At 43.0% G+C, this 13,576-nt stretch overlaps 1 protein-coding gene across 1 annotated transcript in view; it reads left to right on the forward strand.

Annotated features, from left to right (window-relative positions):
* The window catches only part of LOC311142950 (HMG box transcription factor BBX-like), a 50,419-nt gene that overhangs the window by 19,867 nt on the left and 16,976 nt on the right, over positions 1–13,576 (forward strand). The window contains exons 3-4 of the mRNA XM_084178716.1: positions 2,840–3,005; positions 4,311–4,565. Of these exons, the coding sequence (XP_084034842.1) occupies positions 2,853–3,005; positions 4,311–4,565 (408 nt within the window). The 5' untranslated portion in view covers positions 2,840–2,852. The remainder of the gene's footprint in view (positions 1–2,839; positions 3,006–4,310; positions 4,566–13,576) is intronic.

Genomic DNA, 13,576 nt, shown 5'->3' on the forward strand with positions numbered 1-13,576 from the left:
CTATGGGTTTTGTTCTAGATCGTTTATTTCTATGTTGGCCAGGGTGGTTCCCAATCAGAGACAGCTGTAGCTCGTTGTCTCTGATTGGGGACCATACTTAGACAGCCTGTTTTCACCAGTTTATTGTGGGATCTTGTTCCGTTTGGTGTGTATAACCTAGGACTTCACGTATCGTTTGGTTTGTTGTTTTGTTTCGTGTGCAGTACGGTTAATAAAATGTACGCTTATCACGCTGCGCCTTGGTCCGCTTCATCTGTCAACGATCGTGACACTGATCTTTGTGGTTGGATCTGTGTTTGAAATTCACTGCTCAACTGCGGGACCTGACAGATAATTGAATGTGTGGGGTACAGAGATTAATGAGGTAGTCATTCAAAAATCATGTTAAACACTATTGTTGCACACAGAGTGAGACCATGCAACTTATGTCACTTGTTAAGCACATTCTTACTCCTGAACTTATTTAGGCTTGTCATAACAAAGGGGTTGAATACTTATTGACATTTCGGCTTTTCATTTTTAATTAATAAAAAAAATAATCTAAAAACATAATTCCACTTTGACATAAGGGGTATTGTGTGTAGGCCAGTGACAACAAAATCTCAACTTAATCAAGTTTAAGTTCAGGCTGTAACACAACAAAATGTGGAAAAAGTCAAGGGGTGTGAATACTTTCTGAAGTCACTGCACATGTAACAATTTAATCAACATTTTGATTTCCTCTTGGTTTTTTAAGATTACGACCTGAAATAGTTTAGTAAGCTACTTTATCTTACTGTATCATAATCCCCCCCCCCCCCAAAAAAAAAATCATTGCAGGAACATGAAGTAGCATTATATAATTATGTTTTCAACCTCTGAGAATGTAAACCAATCATTCAAAAACTATACTTTTTTACTCATGAAAATACAGATCTGCAGGAGGAATTGTTAAATCTAGCACCTTTAAGTGAATACATTTTCATGCTTAGGTGAAGTATTTTTGTCACAGAATGTGAACCAAAATTAGATTCCCATGAGTTTACATATGGTAGCATTCTTTCATATTTGTTGTCATTGGATTGTTGTCTGAAATGGGTGTTTTCAGGTAATTGGTTGCCTTCAACCAAGCAGATATACTAACTGGTGTCTTAGTTCTCACAGTGCCACTTGGCAATAAAGTGTGTGTGTGTTAGTGGTGCGCGGGTCAGCTGTTTGTTCACCCGGTACACAATTGCTATTAACCCATCCGCAACCACCTGACTAGAAGTGAAAATCTGAGGCCCGCACCTGCCCTAACCTGCTATAGACAATGCACTGTAGGCTACAGTCAGAGATTGGGGAACGATATTTTGACAGGGGTGCAGGATACTTTTTGCCTAATTTAGATATGTTTCTGCTTATAATTTCAGACATTTTGGTAGGCTATTTGTTAGTCAATTTCTCTCTAGTTTGATACATGCAGATTCTCTTCTGTCATGTTGCCCTAGAAGAAGTCCTGTGTAGCTCAGTTGGTAGAGCATGGCGCTTGCAGCGCCAGGGTTGTGGGTTCGATTCCCACGGGGGACCAGTATGAAAAAAGTAATAAAATGTATGCACTCTCTACTGTAAGTCGCTCTGGATAAGAGCGTCTGCTAAATGACTAAAATGTCAATGTAAAGACTAAATAAACCCTTGCTCACCAGAATAATGTCGTAAATGATAGATAGAATGCTTCAGTCTAGTTGACATTGGTAAAGTTTTCTCTGTCATCTCTGCTTCTTTCGCAGAGAAAATACATTTGGGAACTGGGGAGAAAATGCAATAACTCAACCCAAAAACAATTGCAAAGATTTTCTGTCAAATTTCCAAATGACATCAGTTTGACCGGTTGTAAGGAAATAGAAATCTGTGAAAACGACCCAACATGTTTCTGATAAGATTTCAGTTCAGCTTGGATGCATTGATGATGTGGTTGAAATAGGCTACTATCAGCTTTTATGATGCTGATAAAGATCGCTCCTCTCCTCGAGTCAAAATGTACATTTGGTGTATAATTTTACTGCAAGAAATGCTTAATTCTGCAGGAGTTAATATTAAGGCTATGTGAGAGGTTATTGACCTACAATCTGTCCAGATTTCAGTTTCTATTTAACCCATATGAACAGTAGGCTACAGTTCCCTTGACGTGCCATAGGCCTATTTGAAGTCCTCGTCTGGTGACTGTCAAATTTGTATAGGCACTACCATTATCCTCTTTTACCACTTCACCAAATATTTCCCAAACATTTAAAAGAAAGCTTTCGCACTAATGCCAGATAGGCTACATTTTAGGTTTTTCTTTCATTACTTTTAGGCTATCAATATAAATTGCATAAGAATGATACATTTATGGACTTTTATTTATTTAACCTGCCCAACCCGCGTATATAACCAAGGGGTCTGCGGGTTATGGGTGTGCATCACTAGTGTGTGTGTAACAACTAGTAATTCATAAGTTATTGCTGAAAAAATATTTTCTTAGTCATTTAAAATAGTGCTACTGAGTTTTCAGTGCTACTAGGTATGCAACACTTCAGTAAGTCATCTGCTTCTGTAGAAGTACTTGAGGTCAGCTTCTATCTTATATACTCTAATCACTTTTTCATGACCTTTAACCTTTACTCTGCTACCACTATCCCTACCACCAGCAGTTGCTCAATAGACTAAATAATTCAGTCAGTAATCAATCCAATGTATTTGTATAGGGCTACTTACAAAGTCGTTGATCATAGCGCTCAACAAAACCCGAGAAGTTTCCCTTAAGTAAAGATCAGCATTTATAGACAACTTCACCCTACACCACCCTAAATTCTGAGTGAACTCTTTCTCCCCCCTCTAGGCTCAGCAGCGCCATGAAAGGTGGAGGAAGGGGTAAGGAGCCTGTGGTGGAGGTGAGCTGCAAGCGGCCCAAGCGCAAGTGTCTACAATGGCACCCGCTACTCTCCAAGAAGGCCCTGGACTTCTCAGAGGAGGAAGAGGAGGAGGAGGAAGAAGAACTAGAGAAGGTGACAGTCCTCTTTTGCAGACCGGGGTCGCGTTCAGTGTGCACGTTTTGAAAGGAATGAGCATTTCTTATTGGGCAAGTTCAGATTGATCGTTTCGGACCTACTGAACATGACCCTGGACTTTGTCTTTCATCTCTTGCCGAATTCCCACTTGACTATTGCTCCATGATACATTTATAACAGTCTATTGTTAGTTCACTGTATATGATGAAGTGACCTCTCACTCCAGTTTAGAGTGAAGTGTCGCTCCCTGGCTGGCTGTGGGGGTAGAAATACCATGTCTAAAATATGATTGAAACATTTAATTTCTAAAACCCATATCATTTTGATAACCTAGTATGTAATCTAGAAGTATTCACTTTCATTTTCTATGATATAAAAAAAAATACAAAATATAAACGCAACATGTAAAGTGTTGGTCCCATGTTTCATGAGCTGAAATTAAAAATCAAAGAAATGTTACATACGCACAAAAAGCTTATTTCTCTCAAATGTTGTGCACAAATGTGTTTACAATCCCTGTTAGTGAGCATTTCTCCTTTGCCAAGATAATCCATCCACTTTACGGGTGTGGCATATCAAGAAGCTGATTAAACAGCTTTACACAGGTGCACCTTGTGCTGGGGACAATGCACTTTGTGGCATTGTGTTGTGTGACAAAACTGCACATTTTAGATGTCAAGTTTTGAGGGATCGCGCAATTGGCATGCTGACTGCAGGAACGTCCACCAGAGCTGTTGCCAGAGAATTTAATGTTAATTTATCTACCATAAACTGGCTCCAATGTCGTTTTAGAGTATTTGGCAGTACACCCAACTGGCCTCACAACCGCAGACCATGTGTAACCATGCCAGCCTAGGACCTCCACATCCGGCTTGTTCACCTGCGGGATCGTCTGAGGGGGGGTTGGGGGGGTGATGAGTATTTCTGTCTGTAATAATGCCCTTTTGTGGGGAAAAAACTCATTCTGTTTGGCTGGGCCTGGCACCCCAGTGGGTGATGCCCACCCATGGCTGCACCCCTGCCCAATCATGTGAAATCCATAGATTAAGTCCTAATTAATTTATTTAAATTGACTGATTTCCTTTATATGAATTGTAACTCAGTCAAATGAAAATTGTTGCGTTTTAATTTTTATTCAGTATAAAAACAATTTCTGAATTATTTTCAAAGATATATATATATATATATCAACTGAATCAGCACTATAAAATAGAGCCTTACCATTGTTATGATGATAATAGTGGTACTGGGGTTAGTGATGATGAAGATTAAAACATCTATCACTGATGCGTCTGTCCACAGGAACCATTGCTGGTCAGGGAGACCCAGGGGCCGAAGGTGCCATGCGGGGGGCCCATGGAGGGGGAGGAGGACTCTTCAGAGCAGCGGGCCCGCCGGCCCATGAATGCCTTCCTGCTTTTCTGCAAGCGCCACCGTTCGCTGGTGAGGCAGCAACACCCTCGGCTGGACAACCGCGGTGCCACCAAGATCCTGGCTGACTGGTGGGCCGTGCTGGAGCCCAAAGAGAAACAGAAGTATACAGACATGGCCAAGGAGGTGAGCGCGACCAAAACCCTGTTCTGGAATTGTCAAACGTCTCTTATTCTCTTAGGGGTATAATTCTAACATCCAATGAAGCAGACAAGTTCATTTGATTTAGTCATTTGAGGAGATTAATTGAAATTCAGATCCATTTTTCCTCATGGATTGTCAGAATTCAGATAGAATGAACCCTGATTTGTGCAGAGTGACAGGCAAAGAAGCTGATCAAGAGTTCCAACACAGGATCACAAGCAAACTCATTTGAAAGACACAAAATTACATCAAACTGAAGTGTCTTAGCCATACTAAGACTTGTAAGACATGCATTATCTATCTTCCTAGTCCCTTTTATAATCCATGAAACTATCTAAAGTGACAATATATGCACACTACTGTAGCTTGTTTTGGATAGTCTCTATGCAAATGATGTCCAGAAAAATATGAAAGTTCTCTTATGTAACACCTCTTCAGCAGTGGCAGTCGGTGCCGTTTAAGATTAGGGAGGACGATTGTTTTTTCATATTCCATTCACCCAGCTCAATGTAACATCGATAGGTTTAGGCTACTACATGATATTCAAATTTGCCCTACCCATCATGAGGTTGCTACAACCTAGCCTACAAATTAAAGTTTATAACATAGGTATAACACAGGTCGAGAGACAAATTGGAGTAATTAAGGTGACAGACTGACACATTTAATACCGCCTTTCGCACTCTTGCCTGCATCTGGCTGGTGTAATCATTAGTCCAACCAGTTCCGTTTTTGAACTAAAACGAGAGTTTCTATTGGACAATTTCAGGTAGGTCCCTCCCAGTTTCATTGCATTTGCTTCCGTATAAAAAATATTTTGCAACAGAATCGTTGGAATGAATACACCCATGATCACCTGCACACACAGTTAACTTTCATAGCAGCCACATACAGCATCATCACTTAGCTCATTGTATAATTCCTTCTCACATCTATGCGCTCTCCTCCTCTCACCTTTTCCCGTTTGCTTATGGACTTCAGTGCACAACACAACCGCTGTCTGTGACCAGTCGCAAAAACCTCTCCAAGCCAAACCCTCATAACATAACCGCTACACAGCCTACATCTTTGTCACCATAACTTTATAGTCAACAAACTTGAACTATCGTGTTAGTAAACCCACAATCCAGTACAGTGAGTACAGCAAGCAGTTTAGCAGTTACACCGGTGAGCCAAGGTGGCAATAGATTAATAAAACCAAAGCTTACCTTGACATGGAAGAGTTGCTGTGTTGGATAGCCTTAGCCAGCTAGCTAACATAAATAGCATTCCTCTCTGTGTGAGTCAGGATGTTGAGTAACATTACGCTAAATTAGCTAAGTAAATGAAAGGTAAACGATTTTACTGAGTTACAGTTCATATAAGGAAATCAGTCAATTGTAATACATTCCTTTTCACAAGACTGGGAATACAGATATGCATCTGTTGGTCACAGATACTGTACTGTAAAAAAAAGGTAGGGGCTTGGATCAGAAAACCAGTCATTTTCAGGTGTAACCATCATTTGCCTCATGCAGCGCGACACATCGCCTTTGCATAGAGTTGATCAGGCCGTTGATGGTGGCCTGTGGAATGTTTTCCCACTCCTCTTCAATTGCTGTGCGAAGTTGCTGGATATTGGCGGGAACTGGTTTCAGAGCATCCCAAACATGCTCAATGGGTGACATGTCTGAGTATGCAGGCCTTGGAAGAACTGGGACATTTTCAGCTTCCAGGAATTGTGTACAGACCCTTACGACACCCTTACAACATGAGGTGATGGCGGCGGATGAATGGCATGACAATGGGCCTCAGGATATCGTCAAATTCTCTAAAATGACGTTGGAGGCGGCTTACGGTAGAGATATGAACATTCAATTCTCTGGCAACAGCTCTGGTGGACAATCCTGCAGTCAGCATGCTAATTGCACGCTCCCTCAAAACTTCAGACATCTGTGAAATTGTGTTGTGTGACAAAACTGCACATTTTAGTGGCCTTTTATTGTCCCCAGCACAAGGTGCACCTGTGTAATCATCATGCTGTTTAATCCGCTTCTTGATATGCCACACTTGTCAGGTGGATGGATTATCTTGGCAAAGGAAAAATGCTCACTAACAGGGATGTAAACACATTTGTGCACACAATTTGAAAGAAATAAGCTTTTCATGCATATGGAACATTTCAGGGATCTTTTACTTCAGCTCATGAAACCACTACATGTTGCATTTATATTTTTGTTCAGTATAAATGACTATCGCCCGTAGTACTCACTTCTGTCATCATGAAGTTCTTTGAGAGGCTAGTTAAGAACCATATCACCACCACCTTACCCAACACACTAGACCCAGAACAATGTACATACCGCCCCAACAGATCCACGGACAACGCAATCGCCATTTCACTGCACACTGCCCTATCCCACCTGCATAAGAGAATTACCTATGTAAGAATGCTGTTCATCGACTACAGCTCAGCCTTTAACACCATAGTGCCCTGCAAGCTGATCATTAAGCTCAGGGACCTGGGTCTGAATCCCACCCTGTGCAATTGGGTCTTAGACTTCCTGATGGGCCGACCCAGGTGGTAAAGTTAGGCAACAACTCCTCAGCCACGCTGATCCTCAACACCGGGGCCCCACAGGGGTGCGTGCTCAGCCCCCTCCTGTACTCCCTGTTCACCCATGACTGCGTGGCCATGCACGTCTCCAACTCAATCATCAAGTTTTGCTGATGACACAACAGTGGTAGGTCTGATAACCAACAACGACGAGACAGGGAGGAGGTGAGAGCCCTGGCTGAGTGGTGCCAGGAAAATAACCTCTCCCTCAATGTCAACAAAACAAAGGAGCTGATCGTGGACTACATGAGGCAGCAGAGAGCATGCCCCCATCCACATGGACAGGGCCACAGTGGAGAGGATAAAAAGCTTCAAGTTCCTCAGTGTGCACACTGAGGACCTGAAATGGTCCTTACACACCAACAGCGTGGTGAAGAAGGCGCAACAGCGCCTCTTCAACCTCAGGAGGCTGAAAAATTCAGCTTGGCCCCTAAAACCCTCGTGAACTTCTACAGATGCACCATCGAGAGCATCCTGTCGGGCTTTATCACTGCCCTGCAACCGTAAGTCTCTCCAGAGGGTGGTGTAGTCATCCCAACCCATCACCGGGGGTACACTTCCTGCCCTCCAGGACATCTACTGCACCGGGTGTCACAGGATGGCCATGAAGATCATCAAGAACCTCAGCCACCTGAGCCATGGCATGTTCACCCCACTACCATCTAGAAGGCGGCGGCAGTACAGGTGTAACAAAGCTGGGGCCAAGAGACTGAAAAACAGCTTTTATCTCCAGGCCATCAGACTCCAGGCCTCTGCCCAGTACCCTGCCCTGAACCTTAGTCACTGTTACTAGTGTTGTGGAAAATTATCACTATACTTATTAAAAATCAAAGTTCTTCCAGAGTTTTTGTAGAATTAAGATAGACTTTATTACATACGCAATAGAGCCGAGGTGGTTTGCAAAACATCTGAACTCCCAACACTCGGCCCTCAGTTTATATACAATTTCCATTCCTGCTCGTTTTACAGACCTTTTTAGCCTAAACCCTCCCAGTTCAGTTTCTCCACTATTGTTTCCAAGCCTTCATCTTTTGACCGCTCCGCCCACTCTCTTTATTTATGATAGTGGCTAAATCTGACCCTATTCAGTCTCCTCCTTCTATTTATCTAGCTTGGAAACAATAGTGGCCAAACCAAGCTTTCTCATGTAAAAAATAACAGAGCCATATCCTGGCTCTGCTCTGTGTATTCCAAAACATATCAATCAATACTTAAATATGGTTTAAACATGGCAGATCCATAACCCATTCTCATCCATATACATTTAAGACATTCCTAATGCATTGTCTCATACATAACAGTATAATCAATCAAGAGCCATCTCCTGACTCTGGCTCAGACTCCCTCCTTGTGTACCACTCGGTACCACACTCCACATCACTTAGTCTTATTACCTCATCCTCTGTACCACACTCTGTATCACTGCTTGTCTTTATAATTAGCTATATTTTTTAATCTTTATAGTCTTGAAAGATTTACTATTTTTAACCTATGGTCTGACCTTGGGTACCACTCGGTACCATGTCTCTGTATGGTCTACTGAAAAAATACCCCACACATCCCCCCCTTTGGGACTAAATAGATCCCACACTTCAAATATATATAGTGACTAAGATATGAATACTGAGATAAATAGAGACTAACATAAAAATACTCATTCATGAAAATATATTTTTTAAACATTACTTATTCAAACAATAACAATATAAATGTTTCTACTCTAAAATAAACAATGTATCCTAACACCTAAAATAATGCAGCTTTGTTTTAACCATAATATCTATTTAAGGCAGTTATCTTGCGGTTTGTATAAGCAATACATGAAATACTAAATCCTTTGTAATATTATTCTTCATAATATCATCCCTTATGTTTTACAAGGCCTAGTAATGCTTGCTCTCCCTTTCGGACACCTCCCTAACAACCATTTTCTGAATCTAAGCAGAACCTGTTTAGGGGATTAAGAGACATGTACATGGACTCTTGTAACCGGAAACCCTATGTTACATGCGTATATTACATAGAGAAAACATGAGAGAGGCCTAATCTAATTTTTTAGGATTCCAGGTTTCCCCAGGCGTCCTATATGGGACACCTAGTTCCAACACCAAAATACATTTAAAAATGTCACCTTCTTTCCTTAATTAATGCTTAGACTCATTATCACCACTAAAGTAATATGGAACAGGATATACATTTGGGAAATTAATCCAGTGTGCTTCAGCTGTTGCTTGTCCTTGTAGTCATGACAAATCAAATCAAAATGTATTTGCCAAATGTGCCGAATACAGCAGGTGTAGACATTACAGTGAAATGCTTACTTACAAGCCCTTAACCAACAATGCAGTTTTTTTTTCAAGAAAAAACGTTTTTAAAAAAAGAAAAAAAAGTGTTAATTAAAGAAAAATAGAAAATAAAAGCAAATAGCTAAAGAGCAACAGTAAAATAAAATAACAGTAGGGAGGCTATATACAGGGGGGTACCGGTACAGAGTCAATGTGCAGGGGCACCGGCTAGTCGAGGTAATTGAGGTAATATGTGGGTAGAGTTAAAGTGACTATGCATAAATAGGCTTTTGGACCTAGACTTGGTGCTCCGGTACTGCTTGCCGTGCGGTAGCAGAGAGAACAGTCTATGACTAGGGTGGCTTGAGTCTTTGACAATTTTTAGGGCCTTCCTCTGACACCGCCTGGTATAGAGGTCCTGTATGGCAGGAAGCTTGGCCCCAGTGATGTACTGGGCCGTACGCACTACCCTCTGTAGTGCCTTGCGGTCGGAGGCCGAGCAGTTGCCATACCAGGCGGTGATGCAACCAGTCACAGGATGCTCTCGATGGTGCAGCTGTATAACTTTTTGAGGATCTGAGGACCCATGCCAAATCTTTTCAGTCTCCTGAGGGGGAATAGGTTTTGTCGTGCCCTCTTCACGACTGTCTTGGTGTGTTTGGACCATGATAGTTCGTTGGTGATGTGGACACCAAGGAACTTGAAGCTCTCAACCTGTTCCGCTACAGCCCTGTCGATGAGAATGGGGGCGTGCTCAGTCCTCTTTTTTTTCCTGTAGTCCACAATCATCTCTTTTGTCTTGATCACGTTGAGGGAGAGGTTGTTACCCTGGCACCACACAACCAGGTCTCTGACCTCCTCCCTATAGGCTGTCTCATCGTTGTCGGTGATCAGGCCTACCACTGTTGTGTCATCGGCAAACTTAATGATTGTGTTGGAGTCGTGCCTGGCCATGCAGTCATGGGTGAACAGGGAGTACAGGAGGGGACTGAGCACGCACCCCTGAGGGGCCCCCGTGTTGAGGATCAGCGTGGCAGACGTGTTGTTACCTACCCTTACCACCTGGGGGGCGGCCCATCAGGAAGTCCAGGATCCAGTTGCAGAGGGAGGTGTTTAGTCCCAGGATCCTTATCTTTGTGATGAGCTTTGAGGGCACTATGGTGTTGAACGCTGAGCTGTAGTCAATGAAAAGCATTCTCACGTAGGTGTTCCTCTTGTCCAGATGGGAAAGGGCAGTGTGGAGTGCAATAGAGATTGCATCATCTGTGGATCTGTTGGGGCGGTATGCAAATTGAGTGGGTCTAGGGTTTCTGGGATAATGGGATAATGGTGTTGATGTGAGCCATGACCAGCCTTTCAAAGCACTTCATGGCTACAGCCGTGAGTGCTACGGGTCGGTAGTCATTTAGGCAGATAATCTTAGTGTCCTTAGGTACAGGGACTATGGCGGTCTGCTTGAAACATGTTGGTATTACAGACTCAGTCAGGGACATGTTGAAAATGTCAGTGAAGACACTTGCCAGTTGGTCAGCACATGCTCGGAGTACACGTCCTGTTAATCCGAGCTGGTGCTCTCATGCATGCTTCAGCGTTGCTTGCCTCGAAGCGAGCAAAGAAGTGATTTAGCTCGTCTGGTAGGCTTGTGTCACTGGGCAGTTCGTGGCTGTGCTTCCCTTGGTAGTCTGTAATAGTTTTCAAGCCCTACCACATCCGACGAGCGTCAGAGCCGGTGTAGTACGATTCAATCTTAGTCCTGTATTGACTCTTTGCCTGTTTGATGGTTCGTCAGCGGGCATAGCGGGATTTCTTATAAGGTCCTTGAAAGCGGCAGCTCTACCCTTTTAGCTCAGTGCGGATGTTGCCTGTAATCATGGCTTCTGGTTGGTGTATGTACGTACAGTCACTGTGGGGGCGACGTCATCAATGCACTTATTGATGAAGCCAGTGACTGATGTGGTGTACTCCTCAATGCTATCTGAAGAGTCCCGAAACATATTCCAGTCTGTGCTAGCAAAACAGTCCTGTAGCTTAGCATCTGCGTCATCTGACCACTTCCTTATTAACCGACTCACTGGTGCTTCCTGCTTTAGTTTTTGCTTATAAGCAGGAATCAGGAGGATGGATTTATGGTCAGATTTGCCACATGGAGGGCAAGGGAGAGCTTTGTATGCGTCTCTCTGTGTGGTGTAAAGGTGGTCTAGAGTTTTTTTTCCTCTGGTTGCACATTTAACATGCTGATAGAAATTAGGTAGAATGGATGTAAGTTTCCCTGCATTAAAGTCCATGGCCACTAGGAGCGCTGCCTCTGGATGAGCGTTTTCCTGTTTGCTTATGGCCTTATACAGCTCGTTGAGTGCAATCTTAGTGCCAGAATCGGTTTGTGGTGGTATATAGACAGCTACAAAAAACATAGATGAAATCTCTCTTGGTAAATAGTGTGGTCTACAGCTTATCATGAGATACTCTACCTCAGGCGAGTAAACCTTGAGACTTCCTTAGTATTAGATTTTGTGCACCAGCTTTTGATTACAAATATACACAGACCGCCACCCCTTGTCTTACCGGAGTCAGCCGTTCTATCCTGCCGATGTAGTGTATAGCCCGCTAGCTGTATGTTATCCATGTCGTCGTTCAGCCACGACTCTGTGAAACATAAGATATTACAGTTTTGAATGTCCCGTTGGTAGGATAACCTTAGTCTTAGGTCATCCAATTTGTTTTCAAATGATTGAACATTGGCTAATAGGATTGATGGAAGAGGCAGTTTACTCGCTCGCCGTTGGATCCTTACAAGGCACCCCTGACCTACGTCCACGATATATCCGTCTCTTTCTCATGCGAATGACGGGGATTTGGGCCTTGTCGGTTGCGTCCGACTCGTTGAAGAAAAAGTATTCGTCCAATACGAGGTGAGTAATCGCTGTCCTGATATCCAGAAGCTCTTTTTGGTCATAAGAGATGGTGGCAGAAACATTATGTACAGAATAAATTACAAATAACGTGAAAAAACACACATAATAGTACAATTGGTTAGAGGGCTGTAAAACGTTAGCCATCTTCTCCGGCGCCATTCTCCGGCCCATCTTCCTCCTGCCACTACCCCATACAGACATTCTAGGTTGCCATAAGCAAGGCTCTCTTCCGATAATGACCATCTGCTTCTGGGCCTCTACTCCGGGCCGGCGTTGGGTCCCTTTGGCTCGGGACCTTCTTCCGTCACTAGGGTCTCGGCATCCTCAGCTTCCTCATCTCTCGGTCGTCGGTTTCCATGCGGTACTCTGGTGCAGTGGTTTAGATGATACCAGGTCGAGCTCCCCTCGACCCTTACGGCAGTTGGTGTAGCCTGGATGAAGGTGTAGGGCCCCTCACGTCTCTGTTCGTTCCACTTCCTTCTGAAGACCCTGACGTAGACCTTCTCCCCCGGGACCACTGGTCGTGGTGGATTCGCCTCTGCTTTTAGAACTCTGCTTCTCTCCTGTTGGTATATAACTTCATGTGTGACAGTTAGTTGCTTGATATACCCTTCCAATTCCCTTTGCTCTAGAGGCGGACCCTCATGGTCCCCTAAGCACCGGCACTGGCATGGGTCAACACGTAAGTATTTCATGCGGTGTTAGATGCGTTATTCTGTTAGCTTACATGTGATAACTCATTAGTGCCAGAGTTGAGGCCACCCAAAAAACACTGTCTGTTAAATCAAAATAAGAAATCAAATTAGAATGATAACCCTTGATAACACCTTAACTTAATTGTATCCCATAAGGTAATTCAAGGAATAGTAAAATTGACTAGCGACAGGTGTCCCTCATTCAGGGCTAGTTCTCTCTCTCTCTCTCTGTCATTGTATGAATCACACATAGGCCTATTGCTAAATTATAAACGTATTATTAGTGTTTACATACTACATATACATTTCACACAATGTCTCTAGCTTTCTAGTGAGGGTGATCAGGCCTCACCAAAAAGTCAGAACAGAGGTCAGAGGTCATTCAACCCCATTTAAGAGTGTCACTTTCTCTTTTCTTCCCCTTTACCTTTAGATATTATTTAACGATATTTCAAACATTTGGTGTACCAGGTTTACTTACATTGTGTTTTTTCACGACAATTTC

The sequence above is a fragment of the Coregonus lavaretus genome, assembly GCF_964263955.1.
Source record: "Coregonus lavaretus genome assembly, chromosome: 15".
Taxonomy (NCBI): Eukaryota; Metazoa; Chordata; class Actinopteri; order Salmoniformes; family Salmonidae; genus Coregonus; species Coregonus lavaretus.